The sequence below is a fragment of the Hippocampus guttulatus genome, chromosome 15 (genome assembly GCF_054856545.1).
Source record: "Hippocampus guttulatus isolate MCC_2025c chromosome 15, RoL_Hgut_1.0, whole genome shotgun sequence".
Lineage (NCBI taxonomy): Eukaryota > Metazoa > Chordata > Actinopteri > Syngnathiformes > Syngnathidae > Hippocampus > Hippocampus guttulatus.
The window spans coordinates 13,130,097-13,154,356 of NC_141275.1; the positions used below are offsets into that span (position 1 = coordinate 13,130,097).

Here is a 24,260-nt window from a genome sequence, read left to right on the forward strand (position 1 = left end):
AACAGTCTGCCGCAGCGCGGAAGGACCACTCTCATTTCCAGCTGGCGTTGAGGCTTTTCTCTGTATTTTTGTATTTCTTTTGCGTCCTCTTTTGCTTCTTTCCTGCTGTGTTTTCGACTTGTGAAATGTGACGACGCGCATATCCGACTTGACTTATCAGAACTTCCGCTCGATTCCTACAAAATCACCTTCAATAAAGGCACCGCAACCGTAGGGAGACCCGCTCAAACCGCGACTTATCAAACCGACTGCATGCGTTCGGTTTTTCTTTCATAGCGACGGGCGAGGAAGTCTTACAATACTTTGGATTTTTGCTTCCGCTCAGGTTGACGGGCGACCCGCATATTCCCTCAGGCATCTTTTCTTTTTTTGACACTAGAAAAAGTTTCAATAGAAAAAAGAAGTCTCCTTGTTCCAACAGCTTTAAAGGCGATTCATTGATTTTAAATGTCAAGCTTTGGAGTTTTGCTGTCGTTTTGTTACACGCAGAAGGAGTGGAGCGCATTATGATTCAGACACTCATAAGGTAAGAGGTACTAGTAAATCAGAGCTCGGACTGGCACCCAAATCTCTGTTGGCTATTCGTTTACCGTTTTAGCAGCGAGTCCTGAATAAACTTGAACAGGTTGCGAATTGGACTTTTGACGACAAACAAAAACCGACGCAGCCGCCTCAACCGAAGTAGTACCGCCTCAGTAAGTAGTCTAAGCACGGCATTCTGATTAATATTGCGTTTGTGCATTATGAGTAAGCCAAATCCACCCGTTTTTAGCTATCTGAGGAGGCGGCCATTTTGCCACTTGTCGACGAAAAATGACATCACAGCTATCAGCAATCATGACTCAGGGTCAGAAAACAGGCCAGCCGTGATCGGTCGTACCTGAAGATGAAAATTTGGGTGTTGACTACCCCTTTAATTTCCCAATCCCTCGCCGTAAAATAGCCAACTTTTGTTCAAGTTTTAAATCCATCCATGTTCTGAGACATGTTCATTGGGATCATCTCACCGTCTTTGTTGGACTGGATCCTGACACCTTTATGCTTCCAAAGGATGAAGGGGACCGGCGACCCGACCACATCGCAGATAATGTCGGCATCATCGCCCTCGTTGAACTCTTGCGGACTGGGAACATTCTTAAAGGTGATCTTTTCTGAAAGGGAAAAAAATGACCAAGTGTCAAGGCAGGATCGGGTTGGTCCCACACAAAATCGGAAGTCGGCTCCACTTACGAAAGATCTTGACTTGCACCGTGGCTTGGGCCTCCTTGTCGCCGCTCTTCGCCACGCACTTGTAGATGCCGGCGTCGTCCACGTCGGCGTGGTAGATGGTGAGGGTGGAGGTGGTTTCGTCGTTGCGGTTCACTTGGACGTTGGGGTTGTTTGGCAAGATCTTTTCGCCGTTGGGGGCGAACCAGTCGATGTCTTTGGCGTCTCCCACCACTGAAGAAAAGGCGCAACGTTTATTTCATGCATCCGTGCTCCATTCAAGTCGATTTCTGTTTAGCCGGCTAGATTAGATCCGAAGATTTTTTTGAGGAAAAGGGATGGGTGAAGAAAACCTGACTTTCGCGAGGCGCAGTGTGAAAGTGGCGAGCGTCTTAGGTGTTAAATTTCCTAGACGCTGGTGGGGTTGTGCCTCAACCTGTCAACCTAGATTCGTCCGTCGGAAAAAGAACCGAAAATGCCGGCTTTGGTCACGTGAACGATTGGGCTGACGTTGTCGAAGCTGCAACTGTGAATAAACGGGGGGGGGGGGCTCTACTGTTACGCTTCTCCGTGAAAGCCGCAAATGAAAGGTTTTCGGGCATGGAATGCTCTGGCTGCATTTTAAGGGCTTTGGAAAACTGGAGTGAAAATCGTTTTTCTTCTTGAAACAAAAGGTCGGAGGCGGGGGAATAGAACATATTTCACGGGAGCCAACAGCAACAGTTGAGGTCAAATTATAAGATTCGAATTTGGAAAAAAAGTCCTCGCAGTAGAGAAAGAACAAAACCACGTTGCATTGGAATGCACCACGTGCGGCTCAGGTGGGTTCTCTTGGGTGTAAAATGCCTGACTGGTAACCAGGCACTCGGAACCAAAGAGTTTTTGGCAGCATGTCGCGGATGACTGGGTATTTAAACAATTGCAGTTGGAAAAATATGAAGCGGAACCCCCAAGTCAACTGACTTTTTGGACCCAAGCACATTTCAATAGTCTGTACTTTTTAAACGTCTACTACAGGAGATGACTCAGTTTAGTCGACTTTTACCGGATTACTTTTTCTGTACTTGTAGATCCCGGTGCTAGCTTACCTTCGCAGAGGAAAAACTTGGACTCGCCCACGCTGATCTCCCTGTGTGTCGGAGTGACCTGCACCTGGATGGCAGCTGTTGAGGGGGTAGCGGGGCAGGGGGGGGGGGGGGGAGGGTCGTGGGATGGACAAAATGTACACACAGTTAGTAAAAAAAAAAAAAAAAAAAAGAAGGAAGACAGAGGCGGATGAACAGATCTGAAAGAGGATCAGAGTAATGGTCCCGTTTTCCCCAATCATCGCCACTGCTGCGTTTCCACGTTCTGGTGTCTGTTTGACTTTGTCCCTGATAGCTGTCGCTTTCCCTTTTTCTCTGATGGACAGCAATTGGCCAAATCCAAAGTTTCCAATCAAACTCCAAATGAGTCTGCACCAACGATTCCGCAACAAGTGGATGATGGTTTTTACCATGGCAAATCGTTTGTTCCGATTGACATTTCCGTTATTGCTTTCGAACTGATTGCTGTTACTCATCAGAGAAGCTAACAAACCCGAGTTTCCCAGACACGCTGGGCAAGTCCGTCTTCCGAGCCAACGTCTCAAAAAACATACTTGACGATTAAAATTGGTCATTGGCAGTAAACAGTGGCAACTTGACAGTGGCGATGAATAATTCGGGGACAATCTTGCGTCACGACACGGATGTCGCTTTGCTCTTAGCATTCATTTTAGCATTAGCATTCCCAGACCGCTCGTGTTTTAAATGTATCACCAGTTCACCCGACACTTGGAATGACTCGGAAAACGTGCAGTCAATGCGACGGACCGAGACGAACGTGCCTTGTTGCGCCCGAAAACACATCGCAATTTGATTCCTCCGATATACGATTTACATTCTGTTGTTTTGGTTAGCAAGAACATTTCCAAGGCCATTTTTAGCACTGAATGTCCCTAAATGTCCCAATTTTCCACGTCTAAAATCATTAGTGGCGCCCGATGCTTCTGTCAGTTAAACTGCATTAAAAGTGCCCCATAAATTGTAACTCGGTGGGTGGAAACTTACGCACGGCATACTAAGTAGCATAGTAGTAGTATAGGAAATTACGATCAAAGAGCATTCATCATGTGAGCCCTTATTTAATTGACTGATATCCAAGTGCGGCTCGCATTAGTCCCTCGGAGTAGTTTGTTTGGCCGAGCGCGACCACGGCGACCAGACTGCGCCGCAGACATAAACAAGTGGGGCCGGGACCTCGCCAAGGAAGTGGTCTCGGTCCACTTGCAAAGTCTATTATGTTACTCGCTTGCACAGACATGAACGCCACCTCGACCCAAGCAAATATAAAAGCTTCTTGCTGTGTTTGAGCTCAGCAGCTCCTGAAGCATTGTATTGTGGGATGTGGTCCACTCCACCCCCCCCGTACCACAATTGTGAAGTAAATAAAACATGGTCAGATAAGAGTCTGGTCTGGTATCGGGGTATTTGTATAGTAGGCGTTTATACACTCAACTTCAGTGTATATGAGGAGTGTTTTCGGGGGCACTGCATTTATTTTTCCACCAATAAAATCATTGAAATACATAGCCTGACAACGGACTGGCCGACACTTTAATTGGGACTCTGTAGGGTTTTTTTGTGGGTTTGTTTGTTTTTTTGCATCAAAGCTAGCCCCACAGTTTAAATGAGCTGAAGTCATGCGCTTGTATTTGCAACGTTTCTCAAGTGTCGTCCTTTTCCTTTTGTTTTATTAAAAGTTGACATATAAAATATTGTTTAATATTGTTCTAAAGGTAAAAGGCTTCCCCCAAATAAAAGCTTCACGGCACATGCTGATGTATTAAAAAAAAAAAACAAGCCTCGGGTTGACATATAGAATATTGTTCAATATTACAATGTTCCTGGCAATGGAAAAATGGAAGTCATTTATGAGACAAGAGACCGGACAAGCACTTGGAGAAGAATGAGAAATACAACGTAATCAAAACTTGCACGCAAGGAGACCGTTCAAATGCAACACGGCTGCTGTTTATCGAATGCCGCGAGAACAGTTGAACATCAGCATAAGCACACCACACAACAATACAGACCGTATTTCGTCCACAGTTTATGTTTGTCACGTTACATTGTGTGTTCGCACACACACACACAATTAGACGCACCACAACCAACCACAGTTGAATAATAAACACTTCTGACTCTATGCACAGTAATTACAGCTCCCATTCTCTGAACTAAGTAAGATGTTTGTTTCAAGTCGAAGACGCAAACGTCAATTAATTGAGACGAGGGGTCAACTGGAATCGGTACCGCTGTTGTAAACACCGCATTCTCTAATTTCTGTCTGCCGGAGGCCAGCGTGGGTTAGCTCCATTTTCACTTTTATGACATCTTGAGGTCAAGCAGGCGCTAGCAAACGCGCCTCGTCTTCGCCGGGCCAACAACACCAAGGCAGAGGCGACAGCGCCGCGCTCGCCCGATGCGCTCATCAAAAGCTTTCAGCTGTTCATGAAACACGCACCTGCGACCTTGCCACAGCAAAACCTTCCGACTGCGAAGAAAAAGAGGAAGAAGAAGTAGCGCAGCGTCTGCCTTGGGAGTATTTTTAGCCGTGCACTCTAAAGATTGATTTTTCTCTTGGCGTCAATAAAAGGCGGCTGACTCAAGTCATTCCAGGATGCTCTTCTCTTTCAGCGGATTATCTGTACAGTGGGCGACGCTAAGTCGAAGAGTTTTCTTTAACGGGTCTCTGTTAAAGGAAATGCTTTATTGCGCTTCTTTTCACAGCTACAAAAGTGAAGAAAAAGGGGACGGTTTATGAATTCTAGCCCAACGATCTCAGGGCAGTAGGCGGGGCACACCCTGAACCGGTTGGCAGGCAATCGCAGGGTACACAGAGACGAACAATCATCCGCGCTCACACTCACACCCTAGGGGCAATTTTGAGTGTTCCATTAACCTGCCGTGTAGGTTTTTTAGAATGTGCGAGGAAAGCGCAGTACCCGGAGAAAACCCACGCAGCCACGGGGAGAACATTCAAACTCCACACTGGCAGGGCGGAGCTGTAATCGAACCGTGCGCCTCTGAACTGCAAGGCCGACGTGCTAACCAATCGACCGCCGTATTGGTATTGATATTTTTTCCCACGGCAATATCACAAAGCCTTTATCGAGTCACCTCTCTTGAGTGCGTGATGTGTGTGTATTGCGCAGTGAATTGCGACCCGAAGTCGGATATCCGAAATCCCGCAGAGCTGGTGTGATGTCGGCACGTCACACAAGCAGGTGGGAGTCTGTTCCGTCTCCCACCGGGAGACTCGTGGGAACGCTTCTGAAGAACTACGGCGACGATCCCAGCACAGCGAGAAACGGATATTTCTAAAGCGAGTCATAAACTATCATGCTCCTGTTATGAGCTGCTTTTATAACGGGAGAGCAAAAAAAAAAAAAAAAGAAAAAAACCTACAGCTTGCGGGCTGCGGATGTCCCGTGAGAGCATTTGATTGGGCCCACCAGGCAATTCTACAAAAATAAGGAAACAAAGCTTCAGATCATCGCGACTGTTGTGTGCGATGTCTCCTTCACTCGCTCCCCGTTAACGTGGATGCAGCATGGGGAAAAAAAGAACCCCCGCTCAACCCTGGCGCACCGTTTGCTTTTCCAGGTTGGAGGTAGATACAAAGAAAACATCGTATCCATTTCGAACCCTCGCGTAGATACCGTGAACCCCCTCCAAGACAATCCCGCTGATTACATCTGCGTTGCTAAAGACAACAAAAACAAGTGCGAGGCGCTGTGAGAAGAATTGCTTTTCCCTGAGCCATTTTCTCACTCCGCGTCCTCAAAATAGCCACTTGCTCGCCGTCTCAGAGGATCCAAGGGGGCCGCCGAGGCTCGTGTGTCAAACATGTGAGAGACTTTTTCGGAAAAAAAAGCCAAGAAAGACAAACGATGATCGCCCGCGGCGCTTTCCCTCCCACAGGTACCGTTAACTCACTTCCATCACCTCGCACGACCCCAGAAAAGTAAAACAACGTGCTGTTTAACTTCTTCAATTGTTCTCCCCGAGATACAAAAGAAACCGTTATTTAGAGTTATGTGAAGAATTGCATGATTGGTGATCACCGCAATGGTAACAACAAAACCAAAAAAATGGCACATTTCCAATTCAAAGAATCATACAAAGCTGTAATCAACTGTTACAAACACTCAAAATTTTGAATTTGATACGAACACATACAGTGATTCACAGATTAGCCATCAGTGTTTTCAAGTCAAGTTTCCCCGGAGATTTTGCGTCACGGCATATTAAAACCGGTGAGCAAAGAGTGGCGGCTCGTCTCCTTTAGAGAGGATTATGAGCTACACCAATCAGGCTCCGAGGCACATTTCAGAGGATAAATATTTATAGAGCACCTCATTAATTTAACGGCGGGTGCGTGAAGCAAACAGGAAGTGGTCGCAAGCCGAACGACCTGCGCAAACTTTTGTCGCTATCGCGGATCGGGAGGTTTTGAACACTTAATTGGGATCTGGCATTCGGTGCAGACTGGCACCGACACAAGGAGGCTACAAGTCACCTAGCGGTGCTTAGCATGCAAGGGGTGCGAGAGAGAGCAAACACTCCGCGCGGGGCAAGTGCAGACATCATTGTGGATGCGCCAGACTGCGACGCTTGCACTCAGTTCACGTACGGGTGGAACACAACTGCCTGTGGATGTACAGCTGGCTGGGATTAAAAAAAATAATAGTTTTTTTTGGGTTGGAGTTTGTTTTCTACAGTGCTACCACTTTGAATTAGCCAAAACGAATTGCCCCAAGACTCCATTAAAAAGCGAGTCTGCCGCCTGGAAAACCAATGTACCGTGTTTTTATAAGGCACAACTAAAAGCATTCAATTTTCTCACAAGCCGACAATGCACCTTATAATTCGATGCACCCTATATATGGATCAATATTCAGATTTCTTGGGAGTATTTTAAATGTTCTATAAAGCGCTTTGTTACAGCTGCAGCGCTGGTGAAAGCTCGATATAAATAAAACTATTGTATTATATTGTATTCCCTTTAGCGTAGCTCCATCTAGTGCATGCATAATGCAACCGCAGCCACTATGGTAGCTTCTATTCTATGCTCCTTATAATGCGGTGCGCTGGACACATGAAAACAGTGAAAGTGCACCTTATACTTCGAAGCGCCTTATAGTGCAGAAAATACGGTAGTTTCGAACTCCGGAAACGATGACCAACCATTGACCTTACTGTCTAACCAATTAGCCGAGCGAACAACTGACCAAGTCGGCTACCTCACCTCCGGACGTACAAGCACCAGACATAAAATAAAATCTAAAGTGGGAATTAACAAACCCTTCCACCGGCGGTTCACAAAAGTTCAGAACCTCTCAAGCACGCTTCACTGCTAAAAGGGACATGATCCAAGGTTGTTCTGATCTCTTCAATACGTGTGAGGTTGTATCAAGGGGGGTGCGAGAATAAGCGCAAGTCTGAGCAATATCTATTCATGAATCCCTCTGGGATTCTCCTTAATGAAAGATATTCACCTCACATGCTCCGTAATGAAGGGGATGAAAGTAGAGCTTGAAGTGAAGGTGGCTCGCACTCAACCCCCGCGAGACCACAAAATGATTGTCAACCGGGCGCACGAGGATCCATGTCTGATGTGTTCTAATCTTTGGGGCCGTCTGGTTATGTCCGGTGTGCCGGTTACATAAATCCTCAAGCAGTGTTCGCCGCTTCAAAGTGTTTGCGTGCGTTTCTCACTTTATGCGGCAGGTGGGGGGGACGGGCGATCAAGAAACACTAATAAAGGAACTTGTTTGAAAACCGGTAGACAAGCTGACTCGCCGGCACACAGACAAATGACCTACTAACAGACTGACAGATCAAACGAGCGAACTAAGTTACTGGTTGACTAAACAAGGAACTAACAGACTGACTGACTTACCAAACAATCGACTATGTAATTGACTCACCATTGACCAATTAACAGACTGAGTCTGACTTAGTGACAAACGCAAGAAACTGATCAACCGACAAAGTCACTATCTGAGCAGCCAATGAACTAACTGAGCGTGAAATAAAATGATTGACCAACCAAATGACCGACTGTTGAAGTAGCGTATTTTCCGCACTATAAGGTGCTTCAGAGTATAAGGCGCACCCCCAATGGCCTATTTTAAAACTGTTTTCATGTATAGGGTGTACCGCATAGGATAGAACTTGCAAGAGTGGCTGCGGTTGTGTTATGAATCCACTAGATGGAGCTACGCTAAAGGGAATACAACACAATACAGCTTTATTAATATCGAGCTTTCACAACCGCTGCAGCTGTAACAAAGCATTTTACAGAACATTTAAAATACTATGTCACATAAATCAGAATATTGATCCAAATATGAAGGCACATCAGAATTATAAGGTGCACTGCCGGCTTTTGAGAAAATGGAATGCTTTTAGGTGCGCCTTATAGTGCGGAAAATACGGGATTGTACCGGCTATTTTTTAAAAATAATGGATGTCAATGAACAAACTTTGACAAGGCTTTCTTTGCCCAACACACATTTGTACTCGAGACCTTGGAGACTGGATTGAAACAAAAAAAAATGTTGAAGGTATTCTTGGCCCACCGCCTGTGCCGTGTCAGTTGACAAATGGTTGAAAGACACATTCTGAGCTATTTTGTCTTTCTTTTAACAGCCTAAGTGAACTGAGGCATGACATTCGCCGCCATGAATGACGGCAGAGTGAACGCTGGCCGCCCGAGCATATGTCTGACATATGCCAAGACCCACAGGGCAATTTATGTTACGGGTTGTCTTCCGTAATCGCATGACTAGATACATGCGGCGGAGTCTTCATACCGTGCTAGGCGAGATTGACAATTTTTCTCTCAAGTGGCCAAATCTCAATACGGGTCACGGCAGTGTGAATCGTCCCTTGGTGGATGACATCACAGGAGTCGTGTGTTATAGATTGAACCTGGCAACCGGTACGATTTCATCAGTCAGGCTTTCTATGGCACAACACGAATGCCATTAAGCAAATTCTGGAAACTCGCAAGTGCAGAATTGTAAAAAGCATTTTCCTTTAATTATTACGCCCTCCAACGAGCAGCGAGAATGATGCCCACACCGTTTGTGTTCCCCATCGTGAAAGAGATGAGCTTTTCAGAACACATCCTAAAGCTGTCTTCACCACTTATCATTAACCTGCCGTAGTCGCCGACGAGGCACAAAGCGCTAAGCAGCCTTTTCCGAGCGCCGCGTGCGGGTGTTGGCCGCCTTAATCAAATCGACACAGGCGCGTCGGCTCCTAAGCTCCCCCGAACTCTCCGCAGCCTTCAGTCATTCAGCAGCCGCGGCTTTGTGGGGATTACAGCTGTTGCCATCGCTCCCCAAAACCCGACGACCTCGTTACTTGTCATCTGGAAGAATTACAAGTGGAGGCAACGCAAAGGTCTCCGGCACAAATCAACAGTTCACTATGCTTTATCTTGAACCGCTTCGTTAGCTTCCCTAATTTCCGATTCACTGATTAGGCGACACCCGACCTTGACTTAGCCAAAAACGCGCTATGGGGCGGGAAGGTGAAAGCACTTGGGTGAAGTTAACAGATAAAAAGATGTTCTTTTTCATATGAGAACACATTTTCATGTTAACGCAAAAATGACAACATGAATGAAAGTTGCTATAAACGACGGTTAAAAAATATCCATCCATCCATTCATTTTCCAATCGGCTTTATCCTCACAAGAGTCGCGGGGTGTGCCGGAGCCTATCCCAGCCGTCTCCGGGCAGTAGGCGGGGGACACCCTGAACCAGTTGCCAGCCAATCGCAGGGCACACAGAGGCGAACAACCATCCAGGCTCACACTCAGACCCTAGGGACAATTTAGAGTGTCCAATCAATGCATGTATCAATGCATGTTTTTGCAAACCGGAGTACCCGGAGAAAACCCACGCAGGCCCGGGGAGAACATGCAAACTCCACACAAGAAGGCCAGTAGTAGGAGAGAAGTTTTCACAATCGGAGAGCGGTTAGAACTGATCGTGACCTCTGCTAGACTCCCTCAAAGAGTCCGTGTTAGACTTTGACATTTGAAAAGCTAATTAAAAAAAAAAAAAAAAAAAAAAAACAGCAACTGATGGGCCCATTTCTGATATATCCACATTTGATATTCCCTTTCAAGTTTTTCTGTTTTGGGACCGACCCGGCACACGTCAAATCCCTCACATATTCTGCTGGTGCAAAAAGGCCAAAGTGAGTGCGATTTGCCAGTGTGTGCCGTAATTAACTAACGAGGCCAAAAGAGCATAAGCCGCCCCCTCTCCCTTTGACCTGAGTGAGCCCTGCATTTCAAAACCCTGATAATCACAGTGGAGCCTCGGAATGATGCCGAGCATACTAATGGGGCTCAATCCAATTTCTGGAGCCCACCCACGATCGCCTTATCTGGAGTCATTTCATGTTTCTGTTCAATAATTAAAGCAAACATATGACAGTTTTTTTTATGACAGGGTTAGGTCATCTTCGCCCAACCACACTTGGTTGCGTAATTTTTCACCTGATCGGTGGGCAGGCAGCGCCTGGACCACATGTGTCAAACACAAGGCCCGGGGGCCAGATCCGGCCCGCCAGGTCATTTTATGCGGCCCGCAAATGCAAATCATGAGTGTCAACTTGCTAAAATCTGTGCAGAAATGTCAAATTGTCATGTGTAACGAATAATGTTGAGATTTTGCAATAATTTTGTTACCCTGTTTACCCTCACTTGAACAATAATTGAACAAACCATTTTAATCGACCTGACTTATTTCAAAGCTAGTAATCTATTAAATTGTGACGTATAAGTCATACTTTTGTGGTTTCACTGTCATAACAGCCTTCCGAGGGAAGATCCATCCATCCATCCATCCATTTTAAGATCCGCTTTATCCTCACAATTATGCGTTTGCACTAAATTCACTACAATTGTCCGTAATACGTCACCTTTGATGCGTCTTCATTCTGGATAAGCCATCTTAAGAAGTCATGGAACCGTTGTACCCGGGCAATGATTTAGAAGTTTGATAACCACTGAATACAAGTCAGGGCGATTAAACCGCACTGGGGTCCTACTACAAAGCCGGAGGCGTCTCAATAGCTTAACTTCGAGTCTATTTTGGCACCTTTACACCTTAATAACTGCATCCTGTTTACAGCCCCGCTACCGGTCGATCCTGTGATACCTTTAATGGCCACCATCGATCTCTAGTTCACCGGTAAACCTACTTACGGAAGTAAACACCAGTCCACACTGGGAACACATAGAATAACATCTGCCACTTTTATCTGTTCTCCTGACAAATGTAACACCCTTAATGAGTCAATGTTTTCTCTCCCTGCCAGCTCCCGAGAACATTTGTCCTTTTATAGCCGCCGGACTTTTGTGAGCCGCGACTGCTGCTCTATAGTGTCGATCGCGGTGTTGTCGCTCTGAAAAGAGCGAGCTGTTACGTCTTAACAACATTGATGGCAATGCAGCTTTGAGGACATTGCAGCAAAATTAAAAAGAAGAAAAAAAACGGACAGTAACGTGGAGACAACTAAGGGACTTGTGACATCTGCCAGGGCGGAACATTTTATATCCGTGTTCGGGTCACAAGGAAGCCTCAATCGCCCGATTTAGGGCGAGGAGCAGGGTTACGCAATGGGGCCACTCACCTGTCAATTGTGGGAACGGCACAAAGAGACTACACAGTTTTGAGCAGAGATTGGAAGTCAGATCCGAAACTAATCTTGTTTGATCTGACGCCACAGACAAAAAGTCCACCTGAGAATTGCTCGCGGTTCTATTTTCTAAAAAAGCGCAACATGTCTCCTTGAAAGATATCAGTCGCACTGAATAGAGATGCGCATACTAAGTTCAGGACATACCGCAACCAACGTGAAGAGTATGCAGGAATGCATCTTCAATGATACCCTCCACGATTAGTTATTATTCCAAACTTGAGCCACTCCCTCACATGAACGACTGATATCGTGGCAGGTATCAGTGAGGCAGTTACCCGCGCGAATCTCCTCTCTGGATTGTTGACAGTGACCAACCGGCCCGAGGGGGTGTGCTTTTGGGCAGCGAGCGGCACGAAACTCACTCAAGTGAGGAATCAGTCAGCGGCTTTGCCTCCCGCCTACCACCCCACCCCCGCGGTCGTCTCGGCGAGTCCCCCCCCTGACTCACAATGTCAAGTGGTTATCGCCCGCCTCTTCTTCCAAAAAGGCAATTCCATCCAGACACGAGTCTGGTATGCTTTTGCGCACAGGTGGACAGGCACTCGACAAATGTGGATTCAATTTCACCCGAGCTATCTTTAAGAGCAGATACGGCCGACACAATGAACTCACTCTGAGAGGCGGCGAAATGTTTTGTCTCTTTCGGGCCAAAACTGAAAATCTGAAAATCTACATCACAATCGGAGGTCGGGTTGGGAAAAGTTAAAAAGCGATTAGCCTTTTGTCAGTCCAAAACACGAATGTGGCTCGGCCTTCTTTTGAACGCCGGTCTTGTCGCTGGGTGACAATTTAATTTTGGGATACCTGATGCTTTACCAGACGCTGCCATCAATGAATATTTGTTAGCACAGCTTGAAAAACGGGAAATAAAACCGATACTGAGTACTTCTTCTCTCCTGTCATTAGGACAAGCGCTCTAAAATCATTTTTTGAGCAAAATGCCAGCCCACAGTAGACTTGCCGCCACTTTGGCAGCTTTTAAATCACTCCTTAATAACCTACTTCGTCTCCTTGGCATTCCCCGACCACGCATAAAAGGATTGCCAGCTCTGTGATTTATCTTTCCAATGACGCAGCCCGGTCTTCAATTACCTTAAGAAATGTATTTCTTAATATGCTGTTCAGTGCTGTACGGCTTTTACATGATGTTTTATTGTCTCAAAGTCGCCGACGGTGTCGTGGCACATTCGCATAACTTTGGTGCAGGCAACGCGGGGTCAGTTCCCGCTCGGTGGATTTGAGTGTGGTCGCTAATGTGCCCTGTCTGGACACCAGTCCAGGGTGAGACAGGATGTAACGAATGAAGAAGTGTTTTGTTTTTGTTTTTTTTACTTCTAATGTTAAACTGTTTTAACGTCACGTGGCTTTTAAATAAATTGTACAGCCCTTTGGTCGACCATGTCGTTTGTCTATGTAGGATTTGGATCGTTAGCTTGTTAGCCAAAATGCTAACATACCACCGTGAATCCTGGTTATTATTTTTGGTGAATGAGTTAATCCATGTCAGTTTTTCGACATAAAGTCTTCTCACACCTTGTTCTTACATTATACAGTGGTTCCTCTCACCTTCAGAGTAGAAATTGAGAATTTTTTTTTGTTACAAGCCGCTGCTTTGTTGATGCTTTGCTTTGTATGTGTGTGTGAGAGACTTTTGTCTTAATGACACTAATTTTCTTTTTATTTGTGATGTTAGCCTGTTATATTTGACAATACTGTGCTATGTTTGTTTCTTAAAAACGTCACCCAAAAATGGTGGTCTTTTGGGGGGGGGGGGTGATGGGGGGGGGCTGGAACAGTACTTAACCCTTTCAGGGACAGCAAAAAAAGAAAAAAAACCCCAAAAACATTCGATTCCAAATATTATACCGTCTATCGCAACTGTTGCTCGACTTTAACCAGAGCTTTTATCAATTGTGACTTCTTCCGAGACTCAAACAGACTGGGCGTTTCCGCATTTGCCCCTCTGACATATGGGATGTGTCGGAGGCAGCGGCTGCTTAGCTGACATGGTCTAGCGAATCAACCTGAGCCTGCAGACAGGATTGGACACGGCGCAGAGGCTACCCTTAAATCCATCCAAATCTGATTTTTCTCCGCGCAATCGCTTTTAGAGCCTGCGGCCCGGTTTTGTGCTTATTTCTCACACTGGCTCTGGCAAGGAAAGGAGACGCCTCCCGTTGCGTCTCAACCACGGCCTCACCGTGTGACGCGATTTCACCGCGACGATCCGGTCTTCGGTTCGTTACGGTAACGAATACGTCTGCAGGTCGACGTCTCAATCGGGACCAAAGGTCAATCAATCGCGTTGATTACATGACTGAAGTTCGAGACCAAGGCGACACTTAAGTTACTGTTATTGGCCATGCCCATCACACTTACTCATCAGTCGGATAACATCTTCCTCCTATCGACGATAACACATACGTCGCAACCACCCGCAGAGAAACATTTCATTAGTCAGCCGACCTCCTTTGATTGCTATCGACTGTCGAGAATCCAACTCGGAATTATTAGCTCCGAACCCCCACGGCGGGTTGGGCTACAAGCGGCCCGCCTGCGGGGAACGGCGACGCTTGCATACAAATCCGCCAGCAGCGACCTGCGGAGATCCGACTTAACATCCTCTCTCTCTAAATGGGCAGCGGCATCAATCATTCTTGAAACGCATCATCTGAATGCGGCGCATTGTCTCAGGCGTCAATAAAAATGGATGCGGAATGCAGGTAGTCGGGGAATGGGAAGTCCCCCGCTGGGTCGCCTGCTGAAATATTCCAAAAAAAAAAAGTGTCATATCTTGCTTTCCTTATTAAAGGCGTTGTTAACTTGGGGAGGATTGCCGCCGCGGCTTCTTGTTTTTTTTTCCCTGAGCGAATTCATGTTCGCCGGGACTCTCAGCGGTGCAGCGGGATCAGGCGAGCGTTAATAATGTGCTGGTGTGACACTAATCTCGAAAAGAAATTCCCCTTTTCAACAGGCCCTCCTCCAAGCAGGAGAGTCAAGAGCTCAACCGCTCCGTCTTGCACCGCGGCGATTGCCGACTGGCTCGAGGAGGTTTCGGATGAAGGGGGCACATCCACCTGTCAACATTAAAAAGGGGTACCACCCCAGGACACATCCTACTGATGCTGCCAACTGTCAGGACGGTGTTAGAGCACCGAGAAAAATCGGAGTGCAAAACAACAACAGAAGCAACCTAGTCTTGTGTCCAAATAAGTTGCAAAGGTTACATTGGGCCAAAGTGCCTGGTCAGTAAAAACGACTCGATTGTATTATCCGGTGTCGCTGCAAGGAAATCTTACGCAACGCTCTTGATGACTCCAAAGTCACCGTCAAGCGACGGAGGACGCTCCGAGCGTAGCTTTTATTCTCAAAGTGTGGTCTGTGCACTGCCTGCCGCCCACGGAAGAGTCACGCCAGGTACAAGGTGAAATTTTGGAGTGACATTTTGCAACACCGCAGCAAACCTCTGGACAGGAAACATAACTTGACGTAGAATTTAAATTGCTTAACGCTACGAAGTAATCCTATCCTCAATCTTGACCCAACGCTAACGCAACTAACCTCCACACACAGGTTAACCGGTATACCGTGTTCAGACCAAACTATTGTCCTGAACAATTAGAGGAGCTGATGCTTTATAAGCACAAAGAAACTTGTCCTAGTACCATAATGACTTAGGGCGGAGCTTGGGCGTGGCGACTTGTTGAACCCCAAGTCGAACAAATGCCAGCGTGAATCTATATTTTGCCCTCCTGGAGGCAGCACTTCAACACGAATCCCCCCGATGACACGTGAGTCTGATCCTTGCATAAGGCGTATGCAGCAGATTGCCAACGGCTTGTTTACAGGCACATTTATGGCAACGGGGGGCACTCCCAAAAGATTTACCCGGTCGTGCAATTTCACACCTGACGGGTGGACAGGCACTCCAGAGACCCAACGACCGTATTTGTAGACAAGCCATTAAAAAGTCAATTGTCCATAATATGTGCCCCCCCCTCCTCCCTTTGAAGGCTTCCTTCTTCAATTGATTTTCTCGATGTTGGACAATATACAGTAGAGATTTGCACGGAACATTTCCTTTTAGATCTCAGGTATTCCTCAAGCCTCCATCTGGGCAATCATTGTCATTACGTTCAAATGGCCCGCAGAGTTTTCATCCACGACATGTTTTTTTTTTTAATCGCTTTATCTGCCGTGGATTCCTCCTGCTTGGTATTCCTCCTCCCTCCTCGCTCGCCACTTTTGTTGCCTGAATGGAGACTCGCGGTCAAAGATGAAATAAAAAGCCGCAGGGAAAGAATTGCAAAGGCACTTTCCATCCATTGCTCGGTTATGACCAGGAAGACTGGAGATATGGTTGAGGGAAGTCAAGAGTCACAGACAGAAACATGGCCCAAAACTCGTGTGTGTCAAAGTGTGAACATTTGAGGGGTCCGGAACATGACCCCCACCAAAACCTCGCCGAACTACGACTTCAGGATTTTCCTCAATGAGTCCCAGTCAGAAGCTGATATCTAATGGTCTTGTCAAACGACTCCTTTGTCATTCATGATGGTCTCGCTGTCCGACGACCAGATTAAAATCGTTCTGCGTTTCCGAGATTTCACACTACAAGTCCGTTCCCGACCAGACCTTGCCCAATTGTTGCAGGCTTGTCTCGAGATTCAGTCCATAGGGGAGGAGGGACAAGCAGCTGTCAAAGTCACGTCGATGGACGCGTGATGTGCATGTTTGCTAACCAGCTACGAGCTATGCAGTTAGCAAGTGTAGCATGAGTTGAATGCTACGTATACTTTCGTCGTCGTCAAGCGTCCTGGACGCCCCACGGCCAATCGTTGCAATTTTTCGTCATTTGGGAGACGCCGCCGCACGATTCCCCGTGTCATCAGTGCGGCCGCACCATCCTAAGCTTATTATTACTCTCGCCAGTGCGCTTGAGCGGTGACGACACAGGACGCACATATGCTAACTAATTCACACGAATGGCTTAGTAGGTATTGCGAAGCAGATTTATTTTTATTTTTTTTCTTTGCATCACTTTGTTCCACTCCGTCGCTCGCTCACCGCCGCCCGATGAACGTTTAAAGAGGAAGACGGGAAAGCGGATAAGGCCTACGCTCGGCGGTTGCGTTCGTCAGCGTCTGCCGCGGAATGGATGGTCGGAGAACGTTATCATGTCAGTCGGAGATACGAAGGGCGGGAAAGCGTACGCGTTCGCCGGACCTCGTTTCCGACAGATTCAATTTGAACTGGACTTCTTTCTGCCCCTTACAGGAATTTATCTTGTTGAGGAGAGTGCCTGTCTCGACGCGTGTCTTCGTCGACAAAGGCCAGATGAGCATCAGTTAGGTGGTCTCACATGGTGCCCGATGTGGGGTACACAATTCATGACTGGGTGGCTCAACCCCTCCCCAAAAGATTATCCTGTGCAATTTTCTTGTGGTACACATAAAATATATCAAAATATACAGTATATATGTAGGCTGCGCCCATGGTCGTCATGGTAACACACAAAAGACTCCCCATTGGGCCAGCAGTATCTGGGGTGCGTCTCACTTTCATTAAAAAATATATATTTTAAAAAGGGGCTAATTTTAGACCAAAGAGTCGTGTACAGTGTCCAATCATTCTTTATTCCTGGCGTATTTCGACGGAAAGGTGTCACACGTATGTGATTTACATATCTCGGAACTTATTTGAAATTGTGAAAAACATGCATACCGCGTCTCGTGTAAACAAAAAACAACAACACCAAAAAAATAAAAAATAAAAATAAAAAAAGCCAAAAGAGCGAGACAATACATGAATTCACTACAGTATCCATCTAAATCTGCTGCTTCTCATCCATTCCACTCTGTCTTGTTTTCACTGCAAAATTCAATCTTTCAGTGGAGGGCGTCTTTCCAGTGACACACTTGGCATACTGATGATCCCTATCTTGCGCACCCCAACCCATCCCTCTCCCCCCCCTCACATCCGCACACCCCTCTCTCCCTCACCCCAGCCACCACCAGATGGAGTGTATATGACGCTGGTGGATACATTATTTATCCACCTGTACAGGATGTGGTAAAAAAACCCCACAAAAAAACCCTCCGTCACCCGGCTTCATGGTGGGACTTCTCCTTTGTATCATTATTTTTATTTTTTTTACCCTGACCCCTTTCTGGAATGCTTCAATAATGTATGGATGGACATACAACCGCAAAATGAGTAGGATAGGAATAGACAGCGCGGGAGGAAGGAGGAGGAAGCGGTGACTGCGGCACACTGGTGCTGTTGCTGCTGGATTCTGAGGGGTGGCGGGGGTGGGATAGGGGGGGCGGGGGGGATTGACGACACACAGAAAGTTTGCCCTTGGAAGGAAAATGAGGACAAGCAGTCGTAACTAGGCTGAATAGAATTCCCGTGAGGACGTACGGTACATATGGTGCGGATGAACACAATGCGCATCTGCGGAAAATGACAACGCGCACTGCGTCGTTGTGAAATGAGCTCACTAAAAATGTCATTGAAACATATATTGTTCTCATTTTTAAAAATAGCTCTGGCAGGGGACATGAAAATAATCATTCGATTAGGATTTTTCTGTACAGCAGCTACAGCCTCCACAGACGAAAAAAAACCCCAACCCAATAAATGCCTCCAAAAAAAAAAAAAAAAAAAATCACACAAAAGCTTCATCAAGTATGGCTGTGACACCAGCCTTCAAATGTGTATCACGCATTGAGCAACCATTCCACTGAATTTTAATGTTGGTCGGGATGGTGGGACGTGGAGCATTTTTTTAGATGGTATTTAGGTGAGGAAAAAAGTTTGAGTACGCTAGGCTAATGGTGCATGCTAGCTAGCGGTGTGTCCCCGGACAAATACAAGCAAAATAAAATAAGCCATCAAAAAGGTGGCGCGGAAAGCTATTTACACGCCTGTCCAATGATATATGCGTTAACCACAGCCCCCTGAGCTGCGGCGAAGGCCCGGAGCAACACATTTTTAATGGAAAACCCTTGTGTGCGCTTCATCTCCTCAATCACGGGGCCCGCGGCCCAGGCTGACCTCGCCCGTCTCAGCCGAGCGGCGTTTTATCAACAAAGACGCAAGCGACTTCACTATCATGGCCGCTCGGTGCAGATAAATGCAACAGTTGGGATGTCGCTTGCCCTTGGGGTGGGGATGGGGAGGGGGGGCGTTGTTTGAGTTTTTAATTATTGTATGCCTTTGCGTTCCTTTCATCAGAGCGAGATGACGAGGTACGCAAGATATGTTGGATTGCCTGTCAGACAGGCTTGCAAGAAAACATTGTCTGGACTGCGGTGTGGGGCACAACCATAAGACACGAATAATATGACATGCGGTGTCGTAAACTTTAAAAGACGACACAATCGACCGGAATAAACCAATTAAAGCGTCACAGGTTTATTGTTGATCAGTGGCTAAAATTTTTAAAGTAAGAAAAATAATTTGATTACGCCTGTAACCCCATTTACCCTTTTCGGGGGACAGCGGTTACGACAGCGGTCAGCTTATCATGTTATCAGGTCTGAGGGTGCACGAAAGGGCTCAGGTAATAGTTGGCACAATAAGAACTAGATACTAACGCGGAAGAAAAATAAGCTCCCAGTCGCAGTTGAATTTTCTTTCAAATTGCTGCCCAGCACATATTCAACTGAAGTAAAAGGAAGTTTGGCGCTTAGCAGTCAACGCCTGATGAATGACTGGCTTCTTTTTCTAATTGTGGTCACGTCTTAATTGTGCTGGAGAAAAAAAAAAAGTTTCTTTTAGAGCAGCAGGGAAGAAAAAGCGGCAGGAGCTTATTTGCGCGATTGAAATTGCGTAACCTTTCCACAAAAGGAACTGAAAATTTCATAGGAGACAAAAGCGGGACAAAAGAAACACCGTCTGGAAGTTTGAAAACGCTCCCTCTGTGTCACTTTGCCTGACGTTGGCGGCGCGCGAGAGAATAGCTGACCCCCTATTTGCTCGGAATCCGCGTCGCCGCACCACAATTGTTGTGTCGGACTCGGGGTGATTCATAGGTTGGCGGACAGGCATTGTTGACCGGAGATTGGACGTCACATTTTGCCATGGTCAATGAAGACCTTTCTTTGCAAAAATGCTGTTGTCTTTGCACGGCCGCAGACAGATAGACAGCAGGTTTCCCTTGGGGGTCATGATGTACACAAAGCCATGGCGGGGGCTATTTGATGAGGGGGAGGTCTACGTAAGTCGCGGACAACACCATCTGCCGTCGAATTCGATCCAAATGACTCAATTCCGACTTGTTGGACGGACCGCCGCGCTTGTGCAATCCAAATGAATGTTGACACGCAAGATAATGCATTTTGTCAGTGATGCGTTGACGGGGATATATGGTGGGAAAGTTTTGAAATGCTTGTTCATTGAACCCCCACAATTTTTTAAAAAAAAGATAATAATAATAATGATAATAATAATAATAATAATAGTCTTCAACAGCTTGATACTATTTTGTACTCTTGATACAGTATTTACATTCCACTTAAATACAGAAAAATAACAAAATTGTACTGAACGAATGTACTGTATCGGGTTAAAAAAAATACAAGTCAGCCACGGCAATAAAAAGGTTATTATTGTTCACGAAAACTAACAAAATAACTGAAATAGTGAAAAAAATCTGTGAAATAAAATGAAAATGCTCTTTAAAAAAATCAAAATCGACTCAGACTACAGCTTATATTTATAAAACGAAGTAAAACAGCGATTATCGCGAAACTGTCCTTTGTTTTCCTATTTGTCAATATCAAACAGGAGCTTTGAAAAATACAACCCCCCCACCCCCCAAACAATGGGCCGAAGAAATAGGACGCCATCTTGAAACTCGGTTGGCGTGAGGGGAAGAGCTTCAGTTAGACCAGCCATAGCCCTGTCTAAAAGAGAACTTGTGGATCGCCGCCATCTTCCGCCATCCATAAGCAACTACAAATGATTATTTTAACCTTCTGATGATGACGGAAAATTACAGCGACCATTTTCCGCATGACACGACTAAGCTGGTCCATCTCCATGAACGTCATCAAGTCATCTCCTCCGACACAGTTCTATTTTAGTACGAGCGTCGGGACCACATGATTGCCTCGGATTAAAAAAAAAAAGCTCCAAGTCGAGCGTCCTCTCCAACATCTTCTCGACATCTCGCCGCCTGTCAACATCGCAGCAGTAGGCGCTCAATTTTCACCCGCCGTTGCCCGTTTTGTGGCCCCACGCTTTTTTTTCCGCGGGTGGCTAAATTTAGCTCGGTTCTTCACGTACGCTTAACGCGCCCCCGATTCCCAAAGCCATTTATTTCGACTGCCACAGCTGACAGGAATTAATCGGAGTTATAGCGCCGACCCTCTCTATACCAATTATGCGTGTATGCATAGAAAGACAAAAGGGAAATGAACACGTCGATTCCCTGCGGGCTCGCGTACGCCCGCTTTCTGGAGAAGAAAAAAAATTTATTTTCAAGGTTTGTATTTCAAAGCTTAGGAGGAAATTAAAAGCAACAGAAGCACACTTTAATAGCTTCTTCAGTTGGCTTGACTGTGAAGGGTGTCGACATCTCTGCAGCTCGACAACATTTGATGCCCAAAGCCAAAGCTTTTTTTTTTCTTTCATCGGCATGTAGCGATGGCTTTAAGCTGCAATGTTTTGGAAGGGCGGCTGAAGGATGTAAATAAAACCGCGGTCTCACTTGCGAGTGGGTCCTGTGATAACAAAACTAATCCAGTTAAAGGGCTTGTAAAGTCCCATCAAGTGCACAATGAAGACAAAGTGTTGAGAGGTGGACAGCGATCGGGTCGGAATGACACAGTTTGCATTGCGGCGGGATTAAACTCAACATCAATAAAAAGTGAAGTCTGGGTTTTTTTTTTTTCATCAGAAAACCGTTTTTGATGCTTATTCTGTCAGTTTGGACAGCCCTGAATTTGTACCAGTTCAAATTTGATTTCTAAAGATGCATTCAAACTAAGTGTCCCAACCACCAGCTGTATGGCTTCAAAATTTTTTATACAGTACATATACTGTAAGTAACACAAAATCACTCTTAATATGGATTTAACCAATCCTGTGACTTCTGTTTCCAAAAGTAAATAACGGCAAATAAACAACTCCCAACACCGCAACACAATCGTTATCAGCGCTCCATTTCTTGTAATGTGTTGATTAATACTTTGTACCTTTAGGAGCTGTGGAAAAAAAAACAAAAAAACAACAACGAGATATTTACAATAGCTGACACATATGTGAACGTTATCGCTGCCTAACGATCCGGCTTCCAATTAACGGCTCCGCCGAGAGCACTCGCTTATAGCGCCGACGTTATGCTTGGCGATTTCATAAGCTCGCCGGGCGCTGTGAGAGGAGGAAAATGCACGTCGCCTGCCGCGGCAACAAAGCGAGGTGTTACGAGCGTTCCCCCAGGGGGACGGGTACTCTTTTGTGCGTGGCGCGGTGACAAGGTCTTACGGTAATTAAAAATAAATAAATAGATAAATAAATGCACGGGGCGGCAGGCCTTCTTCGTTCTCCGTAAGGACGTTTTTAATACGAAATGGCTGACAGCAAGATTGGACAATCGGGCAAAGGTCGCTTTCTCCAAGCTCGACGCCCGCACAAATTAATTGCTTACGGCAAAAACCATTACGAAGGTTAGACGGGGAATCCGGTTCGCGGACACGACGGCTCGTTGATTGCATCTTGTTTTTAGATCCGTTGCGCCATTACCCGGCTGTCCTTTGGACGACACGGCAGCAGAAAGTACGACAAAGGCCTCGGACGTGACAGCATCGGAATTGCGCCGGGTACTTCATCAAGTGAACCGATGCATTCCAATGAGACCCTGTATACGAATCTCGCCTTTACAAAGAAATTCCCAGACAGCCCGCGGCTCAGCGCTAGCACTCCTCATATTTGGATGCGCAAGCTAGCTGCGAGGACATAAAGGGACTGTCAATCAACAAGCAGCAGTCACTCCGGCAGCGAAAAGCATCCGCCTCAAGGCACCAAACGGCAGAGATGTCAATGGCAGAACCTTCATTCGTCCGATTCAACTTTATTTGTAAAGCACCATTCGTACATGCGGCAAAGTCGTATTTGCACGGAGGCAAAGAAATGCTGATTTAAAAACAAGGTTCAATGAAAAGCTCAATGAAAAGAAAACTATAGAGCGAAATGCTAACATCACAAGCTAACGTCATGAAACAGGACTTTGGATTCACGAAAGAAGCAGCGTTGAACCACGACAGTTTTCAGGAGTCCATTTTCGGGAAATGGGATCCACAAATTTGAGTTTGGAAACAGGAAGCGGTTTTGCTTTATTTGCTTCTGGATTTGCAAACTCTCAATGGGCTTTCGGTTTCAAGGAATAGTACCTTAACTCATTCACTCCCAAAGACGTTTTTAAACGTCTTTTCAGACTTGGTCCAGAATTGGCTGGTACTGAATGAGTTTCAATGGCATTTGTGCAAAACCATGGTATACAATTTTCTATAAATGGGATACCAAAAATCAGTTTGCAAGGGGTGAATCGCTCCTGCGATGACTTCAGGTTGGAGGGAGGGTCAAGGAGTTTCTTGTCCACAGGGGCCTGGCTACTCTTTAAATCAGGTCGCTAACTTGACTGCACTCAATTTTAAATCTGGCCTCACAAAACGAAGCTCTGCCCGCCGTCGTCATGATAAGAAAAGCCATCGTCGCCGTTGGCCCTGTCGTAAAGTGTTTATGAGACGGATCCATCGCAAAAGTATCAAATTGAAGCAGGGCTCCAAAAAGAGAAACAAAACCAATGATTGATCCTTGCAGTCCTTTCATGAAATCATGTCATGCAGATCCCGTTTGAAATTGCGCATCGAGTACAGTTCCGACGGCAGCCCCGCTCAGTCCGACTGTCGAGGGTGGAATTGCTCCAGAGGCTCGTGCGTGAATTCCAAAACGATTGAGAACAATAAAAGAACGGCGCGTATCTGGAGGATCCCGCCAATGTGTGAAGCCGCGGAAACGTCATTTCCATGAACGGTGGAATGTGCCGCAAAGGGATCCCGTTACAAGTTCAGATCACAGGAGCTTCTCGTTGGAAAGGGCCCGAGCTACAAAACTCGCCGCCAACCGCCGGGGCCCTGAGGGACGCCGGCTCTAAAACTCTCACTCGCGGCCCCGCCGCCCACTTTCATGCACGAGCGGTGCAAAAGCACAAACCGAGGAGGCTGTCAATGA

At 46.3% G+C, this 24,260-nt stretch overlaps 1 protein-coding gene across 5 annotated transcripts in view; it reads right to left on the minus strand.

Moving 5' to 3' along the window:
- Window positions 1-24,260, minus strand: part of ncam1a (neural cell adhesion molecule 1a) — a 146,970-nt gene that overhangs the window by 37,691 nt on the left and 85,019 nt on the right. For all 5 annotated transcript variants that reach the window (XM_086130666.1, XM_086130667.1, XM_086130668.1 and 2 more), the window contains exons 2-4: window positions 2,295-2,369; window positions 1,231-1,440; window positions 1,008-1,151 (exon numbers count right to left, since the gene is read on the minus strand). In XM_086130666.1, the coding sequence (XP_085986792.1) occupies window positions 1,008-1,151; window positions 1,231-1,440; window positions 2,295-2,369 (429 nt within the window). The remainder of the gene's footprint in view (window positions 1-1,007; window positions 1,152-1,230; window positions 1,441-2,294; window positions 2,370-24,260) is intronic.